The sequence below is a fragment of the Aedes albopictus genome, chromosome 1 (genome assembly GCF_035046485.1).
Source record: "Aedes albopictus strain Foshan chromosome 1, AalbF5, whole genome shotgun sequence".
NCBI classification, from domain to species: domain Eukaryota; kingdom Metazoa; phylum Arthropoda; class Insecta; order Diptera; family Culicidae; genus Aedes; species Aedes albopictus.
Genome location: NC_085136.1, coordinates 245121154 through 245146971, shown reverse-complemented (window position 1 = coordinate 245146971; position 25818 = coordinate 245121154). Strand labels below are relative to the sequence as shown.

Genomic DNA, 25818 nt, shown 5'->3' with positions numbered 1-25818 from the left:
CCATTATCTGTTCTTGTCAGGACAGGATTCAGGAAGGTGCAGACGATGCAAAGCGACGATCGTTCAGTGAGTTGGAGTTGGGGCATTTCGCGGTGGGTTTAGCCAAGTGGATTCCGTGGACGATCCGCCATCGTTGGCAGTCCGCCAACTGGTCCTTCGAGAAGTTTCCGACGTTGGCAGTGGGCCAACAGGGTACGTTGCAAGAATGTAGTTCAATCGCACAATTCAAATAAACAAGAGATGCCGTTTTTCTTTTTTTAACCTGGGTTGGAACTGGATTGGCGGAAAATATGTAAACAAACAACGTCAAACAAACTTTAGTACAAGCGAAATCGAAGTCGGGTTGGGGTTGAAACTGTGATCTCATCCAGTTCCAACCCAGGTTGGAACTGGATCAAAAAGAAAAACGGCATTAGAGTTCTATGAAAAAAGAACCAGAGGAATTTCGGTAGTTTTAGATAAACAAAGTTAGCCATTCTGTTTGTTTCACTTTGTATAAAAGAGCTGAAACATTTTACTCCGGACACAATTCTTGATTATAATATCGCATTGCTTCCCTCTTTCTAACCGTATAGTCACAAACAATATAGCATCGAATCAGATCATTTCGGAGTTACTTTTCCTGTGTCCACACTTAACCCTAACTACCGTGCGTCACACCTACAAATGCCGTTCCCAGAACTAACTAAATTAGCATCTCGCTTGCGTGCGACCAAAACGATCACTGTTAGAACAAAATCCGCAAAACCTTACTACATGACTAGTATCTTCCCTCAAAATCGTGTCTTCCATTGCCTTTTTTCGGACCCTTCATCGCGATTAATTTTGAGTTTTTTTTGTTTGTTTCTTGCAAACAATTTGAGAATATGTCAATGATTAGTTTAGATCGTTTAGAATTTAAACCTGGTGGCTTCATGGAGTATAGGTTACTCGATAAGTCGATACAAAAAAGGTGTACAGTACACGCTCGCTAACTGGAATGTCTGTCTGGTGCAATTCTGTTCCAATCAACAAACGCGAACTTGGAGAAACCGTATCGACTTCCTAAAGATACAATTTACCACCTGAAAAGGTTGCAATACGTTACAGTTAAATGTATGTTTTTTTTTGTTTTCGTTTAAAGATAATATTGAAATCGAAATTTGTTGTTTTTTGTTGTTGCTTTCGTAATTCTTGAATAGTATTAATTCTGACACACACGTTTGCTCGATTAAAGTTTAATTGTTTTTGTTACTAAAATAGGTATTTGACCAGCATTTATTATAATGCCGATATAATAGATTGTTGTTTGTTGTATATTCACAGCTTCCTATTACGAAATACATAATGCATTTGTAAATTGCCGCAGAAAATTCAAAGATTTACTTGTTTTGGCGACGAATTTTTCTGCACTCGCAAACCTTTGACAGATCGTTTAACCGCTATTAGAAAGACGAACCATGGTAAACGTAATTTTTGACATAACTTCTAAACGTCAGATCCTGGATTGTTTATATCATAAATCGTTCTCAACCAGGGCTGTCACAGACGTTTTGATAACCTGATCAAGTGTCTTTGTTTGTGTTGTGAAACAACACATCGGGAGGACGTTTTTCCATTCGGGAATATAAACCTGATTAGTTTCAATGATCGTTGGTATCGATTTGCTTGTCACATTCTTGTTTATCAGTGGCTTACCTATAGTAGTCGTTACAAAATTGATTTTTTTTTTCAATAGTAACGAAGCGATTGTTGCTCATCTTAAATATGTAACTTCAGAGTATTATAGGATTTAGCAATCACCTCATTGCCTCTAGTTTGCGTGTGGTTTGATTAGGTCCAATGATCAGGAATCTGGTTTTGCTGTCAGGGAATACTCACCCTCCCTCGTAACACGTTCCATCGGAATTGGTTTAAGGACAAACGTCTTGAAGTCCCGCTTGAACAGTGCATCAAAACTTCAAACGCACAAATCTCAAGAAGCAAGCTTCAAACAACAGCGCTTTTCATTATTCTGTGCTTGCTCACTTGTAATAAGCATAAAATAAGAAAATCAGGTGTGTTGGTTTTGTTTACGAAGAGATTTGTGCGCTCAAAATCGTGAGTAGGTGCCAAAGTCAGCCATTGTGGCGGCCATTTTGGGATATCAACAAGTCTGCTCTTAACCGCATTCCACCGGAATCGGTTTAACCGCATTCCACCGGAATCGCTTCAACCGCATTCCAGCGGAATCGGTAGAACCGCATTTCAGCGGAATCGGTTGAACCGCATTCCACCGAAAACGGTTTGCCGGATTCCACCGGAATTGGTTTACCGGATTCCACCGGAGTTATAGACCTCCATTCTTGCAAAAACACATTCCCGATCGATTTTCCATCAAACGCCGCAAACATACAAACACTTTACGCTTATCTACCGTTGGTATATATAGCACAATTTGGCTTAGTTCTAAACTATAAAATCACCGACCTTGTCACCGACCTCGTGCCTCCCACAGATTGCACAAATACATACTTACCATACTACGAACCACATCCAGCCATCCTAATAGAAAATCTCCTCCTCTTCGTCATCGTGCCGCAGCGGAACCATGGTCGTGTTCCGAACCTCAACCACGTCATCCATCGCTGCTGCGCTCGCTCCGTTCAACGACCGCCGGCCTAAACTATTGCTATTGTTCGACTGCTGCTGCTGCTGCTGCGCCTTCGGAACACAGTAGGCCACCGTGTCATTGTGGTGCTGAAAATAACTATTGTTGTTGTTGACTGCCGTCGATGCCGCCACCGCTGTACTGTCGCATTCGTCGCTGAACGAATCGCTGAAGGTGTCGTTGAACGGCACGGGCGGAGCAGGGCTGATGTCGTTCAGACTGATCGCGTCGCCGTCGGAGGACGAGTTCTGACTAAGGTTCAGCGACTGCTGGCGCTGGTGGTGCGGATGGTTTGAGCCGCCCGTAAAGGAATGTTGATGATGGAGAGCGGCCGATTTTGGGGGGATGGGAGGCGGCGGGGGTTGAGGGGCACCGTTGGCCATTGTTAGCCTGGATAGGGACGTATTGATGGAGTTCATAGCCATCTCCTGGACGTTGATAGAGTTGAAGGATTCCGGGTTGGAGTTTGTTTTCTGGTGTCCTCTGGGAGTTGTGGCACCACCGTTTCCGTTTAGGGAGATGTTGTATTCGTCTAAGGGACCACAGAGAGAACCGATGGCTGTGGATATCGGTTGATGGTAGTGGTGGTGATGATGACCTGGAGTGTGCCCTTGTTGAGAACCGCTGTTGAGGTTGTTCAACTCCTGCGAACTCGTGGATATCCCGGAGTCTCGGTTGAACACGCCAAGGTCGTAATGGCCTTTGAATTCGTTAGAGCTTCGAGGACTTCCATAGCTGTGATTCATACTCTCGTTCAGCGATATTTCGTACAGAGAGTACTTTTTGGACCGTGGTCGGGCTGGTGCTGAACCCTGTTGCTGTTCTACGAACTCCGTAAAGGGCATAGGGTTAGAGTTGCGCTTGTCCGGGGTGTGCCCTCGAGGAGGAAGAGGTGGAGCCGAAGGAGAGGACGTAAAGGAATCCCGTGGAGGTACCTGCGGAGCTGGAACCGGCGACGAAGTCATAGCTGTCATAGGGACAATCCCCGACAAGGACAAAGTCTTGCGACTCAAATATGTGTATGTTTCATCGTGATCTTCCGCGGAAAAATAGTGCTGCTGAACACTCGATGACACAACCAACGGTTGCACATTGGCGATCGGTAGCGGAGGAAGCGGTTTCGTTGGAATGTTTATGTTCGTCTTCCACTCGGCTGTACTTTTCTCCAGCTCCAAGAAGGCTTCCGAGAGTCGGTTATGCAGTGGCAGCACTTCTTCCGAAGCGAGACTTCGATGCAACTCCAGGGCCTGCCGCAGAATTTGCATCTGTTCGAAGATTAACCGCTTCAGACGTTGGACGTGCAAGCTCTGATCACGACCTTCTGGAGACTTGGCGAACCGCTCGGTGAAGAACGCATCCTGATACTTGTTGAAGCCTCCGTTAACGTTGGCATCGACGGAACCCTGGAGCCGCATGGTAAACGGATTGAGATTACGTTTCGGCTCCAGACGATATTGTACAATAAGGTCGGACAGCTCCTTGTTGACGTTGGACACAGACTCACAGGCAAACTCGACCGGCGTTAGTTCATGGATAGAGCTGTACGATTTGAGGATTTTATAAGGTTATTTACGGACACAATCACAAAATCACCCAGAATACTTACGCGTTTGTCACCTCGAACCAACGCAGGATACCCGGAAGGGGTTGTGCTGTATCGTAGATCGTCCGCTCGATCCAGAGCGACTTGAACTCGTTATCCTTATCGACGATCCCCTTGTGAACGGGACGATCATACTGGAACTTGGTAACGTCGTTCACCTAGAGAAAAAAAAACAATTTCATACATTTATATAACCAGAAAACTCCCATCCACCCCATCATACCTCGTAATACTTGGAAATCTTCTCCGGAACTGTTACTTTGGCACTCTTGAGATGGCTCGGATCGGATATTGGACGCACGTTCACCACGTGGAAGCGCTGCTCGGGCGAGTTCAACACCGAACTGTCCGGCGGGTAGTGCTTCTTATCCAAGATCTGCGCCGCCGGAAACTCGATCTGTAACCGCTGGATGAATGCCCCGATCCGTTCGTACTCCAGCCCTCGGTAGATGAATTGTTTGTTCTGAAAGCACAGCGGAAGGTCGTGAATCGAAAATCACCGAGACAATACCGAAGGTTGCTCCTACCCTAACAAACGACGGGAACCCCGTTCCATAGTATCCAACGCGGAAATACTCCGGCTCAGGCCGCAGTTGCGTCAAGATATTCTGGAAGAACTTAGCCTCCTGGATCAGAACATCACTTAGCCGGTTGTAGTCGAACCGCTTGCGCTCGTAGAACATAGCCAACTCTTTGCACAGCGGAATCCCCTTCTCCCAGCATTTTCCCTTATCGAAGTAGCTGATGATCTGTAAAGTATCACACACGTTTGAGACCTAACCTCAAATCTAAACCAAATTCCAAACCCTTACATTCTTATATATCTTTTCCTTCTGTTCCCACTCGCGGGGTCCATTGCTCTCATCGGAGATGTTCTCGCTATCCCACGACAGCATATCGGCGTACAGCTTTAGGGTCAACCCCGCCTCAATGTAGTTCTCGGCCCCCAAATGTAGATCCAACAGTTTGTAGATGTACCTTGAAACCATCCCAGACGTAACGGTCAGTTCAAACTCAAATCGACAGTTACCACAACACATCGAAAACCCTACTCACCTCACATACATCTCCTTCCGGTTTATTTCATCATTATAGAAGTTGAGCAAGTTGACGGTGCAGGTCATCCGTTTGTCCCGATTCTCGTCGCCCTGCATCACACTACGGTAGTCCAGGAGCCGTTCCAGCAGTCGCGTAACGGACGAAATGAAAGCCGTTCCCGACTCGCGCCACGAGGGGTTCTCCGCCTGGACCCGCTCCAACAGGCTGTGACAATTCAATTGGGAATTTAAAATTTCGAAAATTCGTATGACCATTTACGATTCATGTTAGATTACAAATATCTATCGGTATTCAAACAAAGTTGTTAACACTTACGCTAGACACAATTGTTCCCTGGATTACGATGATGACGGTTGATGATGAATGGTAGTACAAACAGGTAGTGGTAGTAATAGTAGTTGAACCAACCACATGCGAATCAAGTACAATGAATTCAAATGAGAATGATGGGTGAGAGCAGAGAACGAGAAGCATGGAATCAAAACCAAACAACGGCATCAGTATCAGCTGTTAGCCAAACTCTCACAATATGATGGATGTGTTAGTAGAAGCGAGCTGTTATCACAATAAGTTGACCAGTACTAGACGGAAAAGCGATACTTACATAGTGCTGAAGAGTTCGCGGTACTCATCATCGCCCTTGTTCTCGCTGATGAGAAGATCGAGCTTGTCTATCAGCTCACTTTCCACCAATCGGAACGATCCACGGGAAACCTAGTTGGAGAAGGCATAAGAGATTTCGTTTGTTAGTTATGGCTAGTTTCCACTTCGTACGTACTGTGCAAAAAGATAGGACAAGTAATGGTCAAGTAATGATTCCGCTTCAAAATTACTTGTGCAGTTCGCAGATGGCAAGTAAGGAAAAAAGTGTAACACTCGTAACGCCTCCCGTGCGAATCAAATGGAGCTGTCACTTTTCCTTGCGTGAACAGCCATTCACAAAAGAAGGTCAAAAAATCAGTCGTGTTACAATGTGTTTTCTCACAAAAACAGCTCAATATTTTTGATGTCTTCGTTAAAGTGTATTACAGGTCGATCTGTGCGAAAAATTTGAAGTGATAGCTACAAAAACTCACTGGCCAATCCGTAGCTTATTCCAAATGCCTTCGGGGAAGTGAGGAAATGACCAAATGTAAAACTGAATATTTGATAGCCACTTCTGGATGTCGAGTACCATTTTCCTCTATTGGATGCGGTGCTACGTCACCTGGGCGTAGCGCTACGCTCTCGGAAAACCCTACTAGGCTATTAGTGTAACGTTTTATCAGAGAGTAGAAGTTATGTTCCTTGGTTATAAATGTGTTACTGAAGAAAAGTGCCATTTTCTAATCATACCCAGAACCATGCGTCTCCACTATCCTGTTTACTAGTGCGCAGAGTCAAAGAGAACTGCAACGCGTAAGACGACGAACCCTGTAGTTCAAAACCGGGAAAGCCGTTTTGTGGAATGGGGATTCCTAGTTTATATACATGGGACAATGATACGTAGAACGGCAGTTAAAAAGATTAAGGATACAACACTACTACGCATATTATGACAAGTTATCTCCCCTGGCGACAGCATAAGTTACGTGCTTATGGGCCATTTAGCCGGATCTCAACCTCCAATGGCCTCTAAGTGGAGGCGACCCCAGCGGGTCAGGTGGCAGCAGAGAAAACAGGTAGATAAGCGAATTGTGTGAAGCACAAAAAATACCTTGTTGAAACGTCAAACTGGCATCCTATTGAACAAACTCAATAAGCATTGACAAATGCTGCAAGTTTTTCGGATGGATTTTTTTTATTTCTTCAGGGATTCCTACGGAAATTTCTCTAGGGTTTCTTTCCTTTGTGAATTCATCCAGGGATTCCTTTAAGAATTTATCTGAAGCCCGGAACACATACTGTCCGTTTCGTCGAGTTTTGCGCTTTTTTTATTGACAGTTTTACTATGAGAAATCTGTCAAACATTATCACGCACATGCAAATTCTTTCGGTAATTTGTCCTTCTGGAATACCCGTGGACTTCCCTTCACAAATTTCGTAAGCGATTGCTTCTGAGTGACATCTTCTGATTCTGGGATTCGTTAACAATCTTAAGAATCTTAGAGAATACCTGGTATATTTAGCAAGAAATTAACTTGGACATTTCGTGAGGAGTATAGGTAGGAACTGTTCATAGTTTTTACAAGATTCTTTGTGATTTTTTGTTTTTATTTTATCTGTTATTATTATTTAATATTGTATCAAGGTTTTGATTAATCCCGGAGGAACTCTTGCATGAACTTTTGGAGGAACTTCCTGGGAGAATTTGTGAAAGAACTACCGGAGAAATTCATGAAAGAAATTTCTGGACCAATTCACAGAGGAATCCCTGGAGGAATTCACGGAGAAGGTCCTGAAAGAATTCTTGGAGGAATCCCCTACAGAAGTTCGAATTGGCGAAATTCTGACGTTGAGCGATCCTCAAGATTGAAGCTGGATCCCTACAAAGAAAGATCAATGTAGCAGATAACGCCATCAAATGGGTCTTTCGATTGAATCGTGCATTATGGCTGTTCGTCAATTTGTCGCACAACGTGGTCTTCCAGTTGAAGTCTACAGGGTCAACGAGATGGAAGCACGTCAGCCGAGACCTCATGAAAACAACTGAAGCACTGCCGTCAACATTCACGAGCGGTCAGACGAAATGGCTATTCATACGACCAAGAACACCCCATATGTAGGCGTCCCAAGTAACATAACATGTTCTATAGGAATTATTTCGACTCCAATATGACCAGTTACTGTGTTTTGGTTCATAACAATAAAACCGTTTTTCAGACAGATATATGACCGAAAAAGCGCAGAAGGTGGAGCTTCGGCAACATATTTGAGATGTTATAATCATGTTCTATATGAATCAAAGCATACTTGATAATGTTTCTTAGTAAGTATGTTTTACAGTACATAATTCTGACAACTTTCAATAAACTACACGTCTTCTTTTTCTAATTGAGGATGAAAATTCAGTTTCTTTTCTAAAGCTTTATCAATGTTTGTTGCATAACCGTATTCAGCTATGTTACAAAATGTAAAAAAAAACTATTCAAGTTGCAAAATACAAGGCAAAATATGACTTGCGATATTATTTCAGCTAAACTTTTTCAACTTAAAATTAGCTTTCTATGACCAGAAATAGTGGTGCGAGTCATTTTTCTCTGGTGAAATAGGCATTTGTACTTCGATAAATTTAATGCGCCTTATAAACACGTATCTTTGAAGGATAATAAAATAAAACAAATTAAAACCATCGTTTTACTTGAGCATGTGTAACCTAAAGTGCTTTGTTTTCCTAAATAATATTTCTAAATCCTGCAAAAAAAAATCATACATCATGGATAAAAATGGGATATTTGACTGGATATTTTACAAATATTAAAAGTATTAATGAACGTAGCGTGAACATATGATCGGAGTTCTGCTAAACCGAACCAAAGGCCATTTTTTTGGAAAATAAAGTTTTCTTAACCAATTGGATGAAAAAAAATGATAAAGTTCTCAAAAACCAGTAATTCTAGCAGTTCAAGATTTCTGTTTGGCAAAACAGGCAAAATAGTTATTTACACACTTAAATTCAGAAATTGATCTCGGTAAACGGTTTACCAAGAATCCAACAACTGATATCTCGGTAAAATATTTACTGATTCTCGGTAAACCATTACCGAGTCTCGGTAAACCATTACCGAGTCTCGGTGAACTTTGCCGAGATCTCGGTAAAAAGATGGATTACCGAGATCTCGGCAAAGTTTTAACAACATCTCGGTAAAACTTTTATCGAGGTTCAGTGAAAATTATTACCGGATTCTCGGCTGTTGGATTCTCGGCAATCCGTTGGCTGAGGTTGGCGATTCAATTTAAGTGTGATGTGAAGAGTTGCAAAAAGTTGATTTTTCAGCACGAGTCGTACATGAATACGAAGAGTGCTGAAAAAATCAAGTTTTGCAACGCGTTCCATACAAAATTTTATGCAATGAATTTTCCATAATGCAACTCATTTAAGTTGCATAATGTTCATAATGCAACTCAAATGAGTTGCATTATGAACATTATGCAAGTATTTTCCATTATGCAACTCATTCCAGTTGCATTATGAACCGGTATGGAAAAGTTGGTCATTATGATACTGAAATCAGTAGTATAAAATAGAAATTATGAAACCGAATTGCATAAAATAAAATTACATCCAACCAGAGTGAACTTTAAACCAACCCATGGAATCAGTGAAATATTTAAATTTTGGTCCAGAAGATGAACACTTCATCATCGCCGTGGGATTTCTAACTTCTTACCAAATCATAGTAACAATCTGTGAGATAATTAAGCACGTTATTAAGAATACGGATTTTAGAAGATCAAATCATATTTCGATGGCGCTAATAACCATTTTTACAAATCAAATTCAGCCAGACCGAACCACTGTATTTTAAAATCAATTTGTTTTCGATAATTTTAAATTGATTTTATGTAGATCCAATATCATTAGGGCATAAGTTAGTTGATAGTAAATAACAAATAAACAAATAGAAAGATCAACTGGTTGTGAATACTTGAGTTATATCGAAACACCTCATGCTGATAATTAAATCAGGAGCCGTGATTGAACATTGAACAACAAGGCTAGTTATAAAGCTTATTTGTGCTTGGTACACTTAGACAGAACATTCACATGGTTTTCTTCTACCAGCAAAAATTTGATGAACACAAATTACTACACTCTGAATCTCAGGACAAACAAGGACTTCATTTGGTATGATCACTCTAGCTCTATGCCTGCATAGGGTAACAGGTATAATATGCCCCCCTTAAGCGGAAATGGCAATATAGCTAAATCTGGCGCCTTATTCCATCTATTGTCCACTGCAAATCGTTGTTCCTGAAGTCAGTGAAGTATTGCATGCGAACTTTGCCTTTGGAGGGACGGCTATGAAAGCTTTGAAACGTTTTTCGAAAACGTTCCAAAATTTGCCGTTTCAAAACAAACGGGGCAATACGTCCCATCAAAAGAAAAACGTCCAGCCCCGTGATAAAACTGTCCCAGAGAATAATTCCACCACATGCTTATCCTTACTTACCTTACCGATCAGGCTAAGGCCGGGGTGGCCTCTGCTGTACATAGTAGCCGCCTCCATTCCACTCGGTCCATGGCTGTTTGCCTCCAGTTCCGCACTCTGCGTAGGGTCCGCAGATCGTCCTCCACTTGGTCGACCCACCTAGCTCGCTGCGCTCCACGTCTTCTTGTACCGGTCGGATGACTCTCGAGAACCATTTTAGTCGGGTTGCTATCCGACATCCTGATGACGTGACCCGCCCACCGTAGCCTCCCGATTTTCGCGGTATGGACGATGGTTGGTTCTCTTAGCAGCTGATGCAGCTCGTGGTTCATTCGCCTTCTCCAAGTCCCGTCTTCCATCTGCACTCCGCCGTAGATGGTACGCAACACCTTCCGTTCGAAAACTCCAAGGGCGCGTTGGTCCTCTGCACGTTGGGTCCATGTTTCGTGCCCATAGAGGACGACCGGTCTAATCAACGTTTTGTAGATGGTTAACTTCGTGTTACGGCGAACTTTATTCGATCGTAGAGTTTTGCGGAGTCCAAAGTAGGCACGATTTCCTGCCACAATGCGCCTCTGAATTTCTCTGATGGTGTCGTTGTCGTCGGTCACCAGTGAGCCCAAGTACACGAATTCTTCAACCGCCTCGATTTCATCACCGTCGATATGAATTCGGGGTGGCGGGCGCGGTGATTCCTCCCTGGAGCCCTTTGCCATCATATACTTTGTCTTCGACACATTAATGACTAATCGCCTGGCTTCACTCTTTAGTCGGATGTACGTTTCCGCCATCGTCTCAAATTTACGAGCAATAATATCAATATCATCAGCGAAATCAAGCAGCTGAACGGACTTCGTGAAAATCGTCCCACTCGTGTTTATCCCCGCTCTCCTTATTACACCCTCCAAAGCAATGTTGAACAGCAAGCACGAAAGACCATCACCTTGCCGTAGCCCTATGCGAGATTTGAAGGGACTCGAGAGTGTCCCTGATACTCGAACTACGCACATCACTCGATCCATCGTCGCCTTGATCAACCGTATCAGTTTATCCGGGAATCCGTATTCGTGCATAATCTGCCATAGCTGTTATATGCTTATCCTAGGAGGGTCTTTTACTAAGTGTTTAACCTTCCGTAACTCGCGCGGTTGACTACCTGCGTCAACACCACGCTAATGCTGAGTACAAAAAGCGAGATTTTTTCAACGTGTTGTACAAAATACAACAGCGCGATCGCTCGTGGGTTAACTGCATAATAGTTGCAAAATAGCCCAAGCAAACAGAGCTAGCTGCGTTTACAATAAAGTCAGCTTACAGGAGGTAAAATATTACGCCAAAAGCCGCGATTTCAGACTTTTTGATATTTTTATTGCTTTTCTGTACCAATCAACTAACGGACAAGCTTGAGGGCGATTTTTCTTCAATATTTAAGATTTCTAATCGATCACGCATGCGAAAAGCGCTTGAAGCGCTAGAAAATGAAGGGGGCGTCTTGCCCCGGTGGGGCGCATTATACCCTTTTACCCTATATTTATCCAGTTTATGGAAAAAATACATGGGTGGGAAAGGCTGATCTGGGAGGGCTACCGCCTTTTATAAATTAAACTATTTCGGGACCTCTGTGCTACCATACTAAACGCATCCTCTCTGATTCATGTAGGGAAACAAAGTCTAAAATGCCAAGATGGAGTGAAATGGCCCAAAAATCATTCCTGAATGTGATTTGATCATTACTATAAGTGAAGGGTGTCTAGATATGTTTGCATAAAACATCCCTCTAGAAGCCAGGCAGAAACTTACGCTGTCGTAATTCTTATATGACATGGTACTTGGATCCAGGGTTTTCTCTTGAGTTTAACAAGGAACTCCTTCTGAGACACCTCCAGAAATTCATTCTAGGGTTCCTTCAGGAACCTTTTTTGATATTCCTTAAAGAGTTCGTACCGATATTCTTCCAAGCATTCATTCTCCGATTCCTCCAGAATTTCTTCTTGGAAATTCTTCAGAAATTGTCTTTACAAATTTATCTAGGATTGCTCCAAGACATTCTTCCGGGAGTTGTTCAGAAGTTCCATCCGGGATTTCTTTCCAGGAATTCCTTACGGGATTCCTTCAAAGATCCCTTCCAGGCTTTCTACAGAAATTCCTTCCGAGATTCCTCCATGAGTTTCTTATGAAATTCATCTAGAAGTTCTTTCAGGTATTCCTTTACTAGTTTTTTTTTTCTTAGATTCCTCCAGTTCATTTTGGAATGTATTCAGATTTTTTTTTTCGTCCCGTAACGTGGGTAAATCACCTTAAAACGGTACGTTACGGTGTAAGATCTACCAAATTGCATCAAATTTTAATCTTGCTATTTTGCTGCCAAAAGTGGTAGCATTCCAGATTAAAATTTGATGTATTTTCGTAATGTTTATATTTTAATTAATGTTTTGTGTTTAACTGCTAATAAACCTTTTGTTTCAGGGGATTCAGGTAGTTTAATTGTATAATAATATCATTTTTTAAAATAGTAACTGTAACAAGCGTATCACTTATGCTATATTTAGTATTTATTACTTAATCCTTTATTCTCTTTTCAGTGAATCTTGCCGCACTAATCAACCTTTTTTTTAGCAAATCACCGCACACATCATCATATTAAAATTTTCGAACATGTTTGAATATATCGTGTTATCTAGAAGCGTTTGCTACGGGAGGTCCACGCTTCCATCTTTCCCCTCGATTTCAAGGTGTAGAATGTTTCCAAATAATGGAGGTCTTGAAATACTTCCATACAAAGTTCTTAACAGAAACCCCTCGAGAATTTTCATGAAGAATAGCTGAGACGATTCCAGAATGAACTTATGAAAAAAAAATCCAGAATAACCTGCATAAATTCTATAAGGAATCCCGGAAGAAGTTCCTGAAGGAATTGCGGAAGCTGTTAATAAGGAAATTCCGAAAGATATCCCGGGTGAAATTTTAAGACATCCGACTTGTGACTCCTGTGTAATATTAGGAGAAGAACTAAGAGGAATTCCAGATGGAACTATAGCAAGTGTCCTAGAAGGAGTTCCTGGAGAAATTTTGGCAGGAATCAATGTAGGAATCCCCGAAAAAGTTCCTGAAGTAAAGCGTTCCCGGAGGAATCCGATAAAAAAATCCTGGATGAATCCTATAAAAAAATTCCGGAGAAGGAACTCCTTGAGAAAACCCAAAAGAACTCCTGGAGCGATTCCAGAAGGAACTCCTGGTCCTGGATGCATCTCAAGAAGAACTCCTGGAAAAATCACTGGAGGGACTCCTGGATGAGCCTTAAAATGAATTCTTGAAGAAGACTCGGAAGAAACTCATAGAAAAATCTCAGAAGGAATTCCTGCGGGAATATCAGAATGAATATTTAAGTACATACTGGACGGATTACCTGAATAAACTCCGGTTAAAATTCTACCCCTTCCAGGTCCAAAATAACTCCTGGTGGAATTTCAGGAGAAACTCTTGGAGGAACTTCTGGGAAAACTCATGCATTAACTTTTAGACGAATTCAGAACTTCTATTGAAAGCACCAAAGAAACTTTATGAATATTCCCGGTGAACTCATGGTGCACTTTTTGGAAGAATTCCTAAAAAAAAATCAAAAGGATCTTCTACGAAACCCCAAGAAAAATCTTCTTATTGAATGGCAAAAAATCGCAAAAAAAATATTTAATGGATATCCATTTAATTCCATCAAATTTCTCATAAAGCTTTGTCCGTTGTCTCAGTTTTTTTTTTCTAGAACTTCACAGCGCTACCGGTGGAATCCCAGAAAAATTCCTCTCACCAAAATACGAACCGAAATCTCATCAAGCTTTATAAACATCACTTCATCATAGTTCTCGCTGCCATTACATTAAAAGTTTCCCCCCAGAATTCCTGCAGGAGTTTGCCGAGAATTTCTTCAGAAGTTTTTCGGCAAATCTTTCAAGAGTTCCTCGGAAATTCCTCAAAGAGATCCTCTGCATATTTTGCAGGAGTTTCCAGGAAATTTCTCCTTGTATTCTTCGGAACTGCTCCAGGAGTTCCTCGGGAATTCCATCTGGAAATCCCCGGGAATTCTTTCAGGAGTTTCTCGGGATTTCTCCAGGAGTTTTTTTTTTGGAATTTCTACAGGTGTTCCTCGGATGTTCCTTGCAAACTCCTCCAGGAGTTTGCCGAGAATTTCTTCAAGAGATCCTTCTGGAGGATTTCTTCTTCAAAGAGATCCTCTGCAATTTCTCTAGCAGTTCCTAGGTCATTTCTTCTTGTATTCCTCGGAATTCCTCCAGGAGTTTCTCGAGAACTGCTCATGAAGCTTTTCGGGAATTCACCCAGGAGCTTCTCGAGCATTCCTTCAGGAGTTCCTTGGGAATTCCTCCAGGAGGTCCTCGGGAATTCTTCCAAGAGTTCCTCGAGAATCATCTACATAAGCGCCTCCGTAATTCTTGCGGGAGTTCCTCGAAAATCTCTGCACGAGAGGAGATATTCGGGAATTCTTAAAGGAGTTCTTTGAGAATTCCTCCAGGAGCTCTTCGGGATTTTTTCTCGCATTTTAACGAGAATTCTTCACAAATTTATCTTGATGTTCTTATGAATACCTTAAAGAAATCCTCGGGAATTCCTGGGAAACTCCTGGAGTAGGTTACCGGAAAACCTAAAGAAACTCCGAAGGAATTTTCGTGGAATTCTTGGAGATATTTCTGAGAAACACTTAACTCGTGGAGAGAATCCCGAAAAACCCCAGAAGGAATTCCTGGCTAGTCCCAAGCTTCATCTGTTGGTTCAATGTAAAAATGCAGATGTCCTTGCAATAACAGAGGAGCAAATGCGGGCGGTCCATCATGCTCATGCTCTTGCTCAAAAACCCCAGGAGGAATTCCTCAAGGTATTCCCGAGAAACTCTCAAAGGAATTCCTGGTGCGATTCCCGATGAATTCCTGGTGGAAATCCCGATGACTTCTGAAAGAATTTCTCACGAACTCTGGAACTGGAGGAACTCCTGGAAAAATTCTTGAGGAACTCCTGGAAGAACATCCGAGGAACTCTTGGAGGAATTCCCGAGGACCTCCTGGAGGAATTCCCGAGGATCTTGTGGAGGAATTCACAAAGAACTCCTAAAGAAAATCCCGAGAAACTCCTGGAAGAATTTCCGAGGAACTTGTGTAGTATGTGTCTGACAATGAGCATCTCTCAGTGTATTTAGAGTCTTGTCCCTCAACATATCAATAGACAATTGATAACGCACGCACATTTCCTACCCGGAGTAACGCTTGTCCTATCAACTGACAGCTGCTGACGAGATCATAGGAGGCCACGACTCTTCCTCTTCCTTCGGTCAGCGTTCGACCACATCGGACGCACTGCAGTGTGTTGGATCGCTGCGCTGGGCGATTCTCGCCGAGAACCATCAGCCCAATTCCCACAGAACTCTTGAAGGGATTCTCGAAAAAACTCCTGGAAGAATTCCCGAGAAACTCTTGGAGGGATTCGCGAGAAACTCCTGGAGGGAATTCAGGGCAAACCTATGGATGAATTCCTTGTGATACTTTTGGAGGATTTCATGAGGAACTCCCGGAGGATTTCCCAAGGATCTTCTGAAGGAACTCTCGATTTCCGAGAAATTCTCGAGGAACGACTAGAGGAACTCCTGAAGGTATTCTCAAAAAAAAAACCTTTAAGGAGTTCTTGGAGGGATTTCCAATGAAATGCTGATTAACTCCTAGGAGGAATTCCCGAAGAACTCCAAGAGAAATTTCCGCAGAGCTCGAGGAGGAACACCCGCGAATCTCCTGGAAGAATTCCAGCACTTCCCGGTGAACTGAGGATATTCTTGTAAAGCTTCTGGAGTGACTCCATGGGGAGTCACAAAAAAACTGCAGGAATCCCAGAAGAAACTGTTGACGGCATTCCACACTCCTGGAGGAAGTACAAAAGAAAGTTCTAGATGAATCCCACAAGCAACTCACGGAGGAATTACAAAAGAAACTCCTTGTAGAATTCAAACAGGAATGAAGATAATACAAACATTACCAATAAAATTTGCCAGAAATACTACAAACATTCGAATTACTATAATTCTCCCCAGAATCCTACTAAAGCTATTTTGAAATAAAGTTAAATTTTCTTAAAGAACTAAAAAAAATCCTTGGAATTCATTGCAGGAGTTTCCACGAATGTACTCAGGTTTTATACGGATTTTTTACCAAAATGTCTTGCAATGCTGTCAGAGTTTCTTCGCGATTGCTTCCAACATTTACTTGAGTTTTGTGTTTACAATTCAGAATATCTCCGAAATCCCCTCACAATGTCTTTGAGGAATCTGATAAGCAATTTCCATATTGAAATGAATATTTTCTGTAAGTTTAGTTATATCATGTCTGTATAATGTCAACGCCTTTCTTGATATATGATACCATCACAGACAAACAGACGTCTCACTCTACTCACCTTCCATCGTTTCCCTTTTTAACGGATAATTCAAATATTTGTTAGTTCGCAAATCGGTCGCCCACGGCGTTCGCATCGTTTTTACTCCTCTTTGACGTTTGCTCACTACCGCCATCTACTCAGTGAGTTTGCTAAGCACAGCATAATTAGCATTGGGCGATTATGTTTCGTTACGATGATTTTAACCGCATTTTGTTCCAAGTGATATGTCTGTTTGTCTGTGATACCATTCTATATCACTTGATATAGAGCGCAGAGAGAACCTTGCATAAATTCCGATTTTTAAGCTTAATTTTATAAATACTAAAACCAAAATATGGAGTGAGTAGACATTTTAGCCGAGATTTTAGCATGCCTTGTGAAGACATTTGAAAATTTAACCAGGCATCCCTGTTTAGTACGTAGTCTGCACGCAGGACGTGCAAGCACATCACGAATCCCGTGACGTGAAAGATATGTATGTAGACGGAAAAACCTGTACATTTAGCTGTTTTCAGGTGGTAACCCTGATAAAAAAGATCATAGAGATACAACAGAATGTATTGTTACAACACGCTGAAATGAATGGTAGTTACCATGATTTCAATTGTTTAAAACGATAGAGTAACAACAGACCCTATGGTTTTCCACCATAGCATGTATTGTAAATGTCACTTTTACAATAAAAAATGGGGGTTGTTATGTATCTTTAGATTGTATAACATTTCGCGGTAAACCACTTCGCGGTAACCTATTTCGCGGTGTGCCATTTCGCGGTATGACATTTCGCGGATGATACCATTTCGCGGTAGACCACTTTGCGGTCTGCACCGTTTCGCGGTCAGCCATTTCGCGGTTTGTACCAATTCGAAAAAAAAAACTGCTAATGGAACTAAGAAGGGTGAACTATTCGATCATTGTGTGTAAGGGGTCGTTTATAAACCACGAAAACCAAAATTTGAACAACTCAGATCCCCCTTCTCTCTCTTGTCATCTTTTGACCATATAAAATTTCGAAAATTGTATGGAGCGTGGACTTTGACCAGACCTCCCTCTTCCAAAATGTCTAAGTGGTTTATGAGCGACCCGAATTTGTTTGTGCATGTATGCGAAAGAACGGAAACATTAACCAACAGGCAAACATCAGTTTCAACATCGACTTAACACCTAAAATATAAAGTGGATATTTGAGTGCTGCTTTATGTCCCTGGCCAAGTTCGCAGGGGTTGACGGTATTAAAGTGAAGGAGTTTCATTTTGATTATTGTAATGTAGTGTTCTTTAGTGAAACATATCACCTTTTCAACACTTTAATGCGCCTCCAACGGTTCATCAAGAACCGGCTGCTGCAGATGGAGTATGGCTGATCATATGCATCAGACATGCTCGATAAACATGGAGGATCCGCCAGGGCTCATTAGAGTCTATTCCCAAGCAATAGTTCCAAGTCGGTTGGATTGAGGAAGATTTTGATGATCGTTACAAATCCTAATAAAAGTATTGTAGGATTTGTGACAGGTTTTGGAACCTTTTACAGCCAGCTGACTTCAAAATGTTGTTTGGGCTCTATTTCCCACGTTTCTCGGTTGATTTTGATTAGTAATTCATTAATGTCATAGTCGCTTTTTCGAATTTTTAGAATGTTAGTTGGTCATATTTTCTTTAAATAAAGCAATTAAAATCGACCGAAGAATTAATAGTGGGAAGGAGATTTGCAGCACTTAATTGTGCTGATAGATTCGAAGCTAACGTGCGAACACTTAAACGCATTGTTGACGTCAATGCGTTCGACGTGACATTTTGGACAAAAACTGACTGCTTTTTCTTAACTGAACAACGTTACTTGTGTATGACTAGGTTGACATTTCTAGGCTACGCTTGAGAAAATGACATGGTTTATCTAGGTAGGACCGATAGGACAATTGAACGAATTTGAACATTTTTCATAGTATTTGTAGGTGGAACAAATACATAATAGTTGACAAGCAATCTTTATTATTTTAAAATTTTATTGCAATCAACTGCCCTCCCCCTGGATATTCAATCTTGACGCGATGGGAGGGCTTAACCCATTAGCACTTTAGTGCCAGTTTATTCACCACCGCTTGGACTTTGAGCTAGATATATCTGGTTTACGAGTTGAGCGCAAGTGAAGGAATCGGCCGTAAGTGCTAATGGGAACCAAAGGAGTATCCGTTGTGCATTTATCACAAGTTCAAGACAAGTTATAATTCAGCTTGTATAGACCTAATCTTTGTATTCATTGAATTTTCTCCAATTTAACAATAATTGTTAAATTTAACGTAACGCAAGAGTGGGTAGGGGAGGCCTCTGCGTTACACTCATCATTCATTACTTGAAATCGAAAGTACACAGGGCGCTAGGATAAGTTGACTTACAGCCTTACAGATTAGATTCATTACAATTAGAAAATTATGGACTGATTAGGGAAAGATAAAACTGTTGATTATAGGAGTTTATATTTGTATTTCTTATTTTTATGGGTTTTGTGAATTTATAAAAGTTAACAAAAATCATTATCATTTTTATTTTTGACAAAAATCAGTTGACTGAACTTTTTTGTTTTTATATCTTAGACGGTATTATTTCACTGATCAAAATAAGCAGGAATTTAGTTAGGACTTAGGACGGTTGACAATGTAAAGGGTTACGCTGGATATAATATTACTTTGGACTGAGATGATCACAGATATGCAGAATACGACTAGCGAAATTAGGAACACAATTTGATACATTATTGACTATATTTTGACAAATAGGGTTTGACAAATTTCTTTACAATATCGAATGGAAGCTCAAAAAGTGTTATCTAACACTAATATGAGAGTTATTTGGGGATGATGCTGGTGCTGTCAATGACTAACATCGGTTATTGACACTATTGGTAATCAGCTTGAAATAATTTTCAGAATGTATTATAAAATAATTGAGGATATCATCTGAATATTGTTTGGGGAAGCTGTCAGAAAAACTAGTTGCCCATATCGGCTAAAAACGCTAGCTCTGGTAACTGTCTTCGAATAATTTTCAGAAATATCAAATGTTTAAAAATTAGCTACGACACATTTTTTTTTTTTCTTTTTGCTCTTTGTATATTTCTTAAGAATAGTACTCTGAAGGCGTTAACATAGCCATAGACACCCTTTTTTATCTCTGAATGTTGTCCAGTGACCTCGGAGATTTTCGATTATTGAAATATTGTTCAATTATCAAATCATCTTTGGAGCTTCCATTCGATCAAAACACTATTGCGATGGGAAAAGACAGTATTTTTAAAAACTACTACGACCCAATGCTAATTACTACACACTTTGCTCAAGTTGACGACATCGTCTAGTCCATCGTGAGTATTGGTCCTAGTAGGGGGAAAGTTGGGAAAGGGTCCAGGCTTTGCTATCAGCTGTCCTGCAGCTCCACCTGGTCACTCTTCAAAAAAAAAAAAAAAAAAAAAAAAAAAGATATTTGAGTTGCTGCTTTATGCGTGTGGAAAAATCAGCACACTTGGCAAAGTGTGTACTGATAACTTAAGGCTGACTCTCGAAGTGCTGAATGCACATAAGGCTGTAACAATGTAAGCATTACTTAAGGTTGCAATAACAAAAGGCTGAAGATAGAAAATGATGAACATTCTAGAATGCATACGTCGTTGAAAATATTCTCATAAGAGATTTTTCATTCTTTTTAGCATAGTCTATTCTTTTGAGACATACTATCACGACTATGTGTCACCTGGGAACCACTGTATACTGCGTATAAAAATCGAATGATATTATGCTTATGAGCATAGTACTGCAAGAGCGGTTTTGTAAGCGACTGCTTTTGTATTAACGACACCAATTGAAAACTAGCCGTATCACTATTTCAATTTTCAACTACAGGCTTTTCATATTTTCGAGATTCAGCCTTATGTATCCAAACATTTGTGATTTCAGCCTCACGTGTTTCAGCCTGTCTCGAACTCTAACTCGAAAGAACAGTTCATGAAAATAAGAAGGGTGAACTCTTAGTTAATGGTAAGTACTGTTGCAAGTTTCCCGGTAGGGGCAGAGCAAAAACTACCGAAGCGAAACACAAAGCAGACACCAAAAGGGCCAAGACACCAACGAAATCACAAAGCCAAAATTAACATTTTAATTACATGTATTTGCCATCTTTCTTCGGCCTACCTGAACCCTACTCCTCGCTAAATCTTATGCTAATGGTCTTGCAGTCATGTCTTAAACTAGAATTAGGTACTCACGGTACCGCCTCAATCCGTCGCCACCAGGTCGGCCCGTTCGCTTGGCACGGCGAGTTGCCAGCCCATCCGCTTTTGACCGCTCGCGGCCTGCCCTGCACCACCACAAAGCACCATCGGATTCAACCTCCCGTCGTGAGGAGAAACTCACGTGACCGATATAGTCGTCCTCTCTTCGGTCGGGTTCACTCCCTCGCCGTCACCGGACTCTGAACGGTCCCGCTGGGGATTTGCTTTGGTTGAAGAATCGTCCTTCGCCGATCGTGGATCGATGTCACGCCAGTCTACGGTCCGACTGATAGAATGCCGAAAATCCAATAAGAAAAACGGGAAAAAGAACCCTGTCGAACACAGGAATGTTTAGTCGGGCGTGTTTCAAAAAATGCGTTCTTGCAACTCACCCTTGCGGGGCCTTTTGCGTTTCTTCCACTACGGCGTGTCGGACGGTTGCACTTTCTCGACGGATGGTCACTGTCGCGCCGGCCAGTCAGCTGTCGCTGCTTTTCAGCAACCACGATGCCGACCGACTGGAGCCAGCTATCGGAATTCCGGGTCGATGCGGCGCTCCACGCTTTGCCCTGGTCGAAGATCACGATCTCGCGGAATCAACCGAGCGACCAACAATTGATCCGGTTCTTGCTTTCGATGGAGTTTTCACGTGGGTTCCTCCTGCGGGATCCTGCTGTACCAGCGTCACACTTTTTCCACCCGCGACTACTGAATATTAATTGCACCCGATCAATGCAGGAAACGTGCTTCTAATTGTCGTCCGGCTAAATTACTTTTGCTCGCAGATGCGCGACTGCATCCCAGATCGAACTCCAGCACAATGTGGAAGCTCCGTTTGCTCGATCGTTTTTTCCCCCGACAGCTTGAAGTGGTGTGAGTTATTGTTACCACCACTCGGAGCTGCGATTTGTGCGGGCTGATATGGTGTCTTGATGGATGTTGAACGACGGTGTTGAACACCACTTTTCTTTGGTATGGGTTTACCAAAGCTGACTCTCGTTCGCCGTCGCGATCGCACACGTTCCAGCATCGACTATCAGTGGTATTTGTGCGTGGTAATTTTCTGCATCTAATCGTTGGGTGCGTAGGATGGCTGGGCTGATGAAAGCTTTCAGGCAGAGGTGCTCAACTGATTGGGCACGTGACAGCTTGCGCTCTCGTTCAACGGTTCAGTATAATGCTCACTTATTGACTAATGGATGGCTTATGCGACAAATTTATTACTAAACGTAACACAACTCTACCGTAGCGGAAGAATTTTTCATAAATCGATGATCAAGCGATTTATGAAAAATTCACAAAATCATTACTCATCCTGCTAGGATGATGGTCAGAGACAAGTCGGTCAACCTAACTCTTGAGCAGACCTCAAGTTACATCGTTTCCTCAACTAAAACCAAACTCATACGCAAGCCTTGGTCGCTTGCCAAATCTTCTCTATCCTCCAAACTGCATAATCCTAATGCTAACTAAACTTCACGCCAGCTGCGCCTGGCAAAATCTTCGACCTCTCAAATCGTCTCTGACCAATGTCCTTGTCCAGCTTCCACGAATCCTACGGCAAACATTCAAATCGGATTCTAGCCTATTGTATTGACTAAAATAGGCTTAATCGCACACAAAACATTAAGAAGCTATATTTACAGACTATCTACAAGGACAATATTGGTTTGTTCTGGTTTGTGCATATTCTGAGAAAAGAAAAATTTACTAATCTAAATCGTCATGAGCCCGGGAAATAGGGTTTTACCGCGCCCCTGGTCGCGTTACTTTTGGGATGAAGATTTCATGACGACCCCCAGATCTTTAACCCTTGGCCACGCATTCGAATTGACTGGAAACACTTGAGGGTTCGTGTGCACCATCCAGTCGTGGATGTGCTTGGATTGCCGAGATCGTATTTTGTTCCTTCGTAGTGGTGCCACTCATAGCTCTGTGTAGTGAGGATGGTCGAATTCTTGAAGATGGGCTCGATTTGTCTCGATCGGCTAACGGCATGACCATTTAGTGTGTTTCGGTGTGAGGGTTCCTCGGGGTGTTGTTGCGCTTCACTCGTTATCTGGATCGTTTGGTATCTGGAGCCTCCCTACTCACGACGGTTTTCAGGGTCCCAGTCTCCCTCGCCCGCTGTAGGCTGTTGGTTGCTGCGCATCTTCGTCCTGGTATTTGGAGCCTCCCTACTCACTGCTGTTTTCAGGGTCCCAATCTCCCTCGCCCGCTGTAGGCTGATGACTGCTGTGCTCTCTGTACTGGTATCTGGAGCCTCCCTACTCACTACTGTTTTCAGGGTCCCAGTCTCCCTTGCCCGCTGTAGGCTGATGGTTGCGGCGCTCTTTGACATGGTATCTGGAGCCTCCCTACTCACTGCTGTTTTCAGGGTCCCAGTCTCCCTCGCCTTCAGTAGGCTGTCGATTCGTCCTGGTGTTTGGCGTGTCTTCGTCCTGGTATTTGGAGCCTCCTTACTCGCATTGCTTTCAGGGTTCCAATTTCCCGCGCCCGCTGTAGGCTTCTTGCTACATCCTCCTGCTCTCCCAAAGCTCTCCAGTTGCTGTCTCCCTGCGCCTGATAGTGGCCGTAAGCTTCGACTCCGCGCCGAACCGATGTTTGGTCGTCGATCTCCGGGTCTCCACTCCTCCTATCAGAGAATACATCTGGTGCCTTGACGAGAAACCTGCGTCCCGTTTCCAGGATCACAGGGTGCCATTTCTCTCGCTTGGCGAACGGCTCACGGTACACCTCCTGGCGCGATGGAAGTGTTTGGGTACCGCATGTTGATTCTCCACTTGCTACTGTTCGGCCTTCTGACGGATCGGGTGATGGAAACGCAAATCGTTCATTGTTCCTGACGTAGATCGTGGTCTACCACAAAGCTGGCTGATTTGTCGAGGTGGAGAGGTAGTCGTAAAGAAGTTATTGCTCATCACACCTGACTTTTTACCATTTTCCCGTATGTTACGTGTTTTTGGAGCATGGTACTCATGGTTGACAGGCATTGCCTGCGGACATAGCTTTAACATTGTGGAACCTCGTACGGATGTACGGAAATCCTTGCTGTCGACTCACAATCGGTGTTGCTGTGATGGAGCAGCATTGCGACGGCTTCTCCCCTTCAGCTCTCGTGATCAAATCTCCCAGTGATTGGTGTTTCTGCTAGCTTGACTGCTTCGTGGTTGACAGGCACCGCCTGTGTACCTAGCTTGAACAGCCCGGAATCTCGCTGCTGGGAATGACGATTCCAGTAGATATAGTCGTCAAATCGGTGTAACGGAAGTGCAGAATCCGGTTGAAGCTTCTCTGCCTTCCTGTTCGCTGTAATAATGCCCAATTGTGGTGTTTTCTTCAGCGTTCGCTTCTTCGTTGACAGGCACCGCCTGTTTGCATAGCTTGCACATGTTCGTTTAGTCCGCCTTGATGTCCTTCGCGTGGAACCTTCCCTTCTTGCCGCTCAGAACATCCTCTAGCACGTACAGGTTCGTCCCGATGATCTCCTTGACGATGGCCGGAACGAATTTCGGCTCAAGCTTGCTGTTGATTTGGTCCGCCTTCGAGGAGAGTACGAACGATCGCCGCCAAACCAAGTCTCCGACTTTGAACGCTACTGATCTTGTGCGAAGATTGTATCGCTGCTTCGCCCGTTGGTGGCTGTTCTTGATCCGCTCGATGATTAGCTTCTGGATTCGACGAATCGCCGAGAGTCGTAGGTCCTGCGCTACCTTCGGGTCTTCTGGTGTGTTGAGCTCCTGCTGCGTGTACAGATCCGTGTGCAACAACAGGTTCCGTCCGAAGTTGGCTTCGTGTGGACTGACGCCCGTCGCCTCGTGCCGAGCAGCGTTTATCGCCGCCGTGATCGCTGGTAGCTTTTCGTCCCACTCTCTATGATCGCCGTCCAACAATGCTCGGATGCAGGTTACTACGACGCGGTTGACGCGTTCGGCGTTATTGACCTGCGGACAGTAGAACGCTGTCTTCATGTGGCCGATCTTGTGTTTCGCTAGCCAGGATTTGAAGACCATCGATTCGAACTGCTTCCCGTTATCGGACAGTATCAGCCGCGGCCGAGAGAACTTCAGACAAACTTCTTCTTCCAGGAACTCCACCATCTTCTGCGAATCCGCTGTATGCATCGGCTTGACAATCACATACTTGCTGACCCAGTCTACTACTACCAACAAAACCGTATTTCCTCGTTTGGAACGAGTGAGCGGACCGACAAAGTCTACTGATATCATTTCCCAAGGAGTCTTCGCCGGCTTCGGATTTCCCATCTGTGGCATCATCTTCGATCCCGGTGCTTTACACGCTTTGCAGGTTGCACAGTTTCGGACGTAGTCGTGAATCTCCTGCTGCATCTGTGGCCAGTAATAATGGGCTTGTAGCTTGTGCCAGGTTTTGTAGAAACCAAGATGCGCTGCTGCCGGTTCGTCGTGGTATCTGCGGATCAGTTGGAATCGCTCTTTTTTCGGAACGACTTGCTTCCACTTGTGGTAAACTGCTCCCACTTCGTCCTTGCAACGGCAGTTCTTGAATAGCGTGTCGTTGGCTATGCGGAAGTCCGGGAACTTATCTCCTTCGCTCTTCACTCTTTCCACCAGCTTTCTGTACCACGGATCCTGAACTTGGTCTACCGTGAAAACGGCTTCTGCCACCGTCCTCGAGAGAGCATCTGGGACAACGTTGATGGAACCCTTCCTGTACCGGATCTCGAAATCAAACGCGTTCAGACGCAACAGCCACCGGCTCATCAAGGCCGTCGGGTTCTTCAT

General features: G+C 43.1%; 1 protein-coding gene across 4 annotated transcripts in view; it reads right to left on the bottom strand.

Annotated features, from left to right (window-relative positions):
* Window positions 1-475: 475 nt before the first annotated feature.
* Window positions 476-25818, bottom strand: part of LOC109411881 (dedicator of cytokinesis protein 3) — a 681785-nt gene continuing 656442 nt past the window's right edge. For 3 of the 4 annotated variants that reach the window (XM_062846532.1, XM_062846533.1, XM_029860482.2), the window contains 8 exons: window positions 5896-6005; window positions 5607-5624; window positions 5289-5495; window positions 5045-5210; window positions 4760-4981; window positions 4456-4695; window positions 4236-4390; window positions 476-4168 (listed from right to left, as the gene is read on the bottom strand). In XM_062846532.1, coding sequence (XP_062702516.1) covers window positions 2524-4168; window positions 4236-4390; window positions 4456-4695; window positions 4760-4981; window positions 5045-5210; window positions 5289-5495; window positions 5607-5624; window positions 5896-6005 — 2763 coding nt within the window. In that variant the 3' untranslated portion in view covers window positions 476-2523. The remainder of the gene's footprint in view (window positions 4169-4235; window positions 4391-4455; window positions 4696-4759; window positions 4982-5044; window positions 5211-5288; window positions 5496-5606; window positions 5625-5895; window positions 6006-25818) is intronic. The other variant, XM_029860481.2, reaches the window with a different exon arrangement.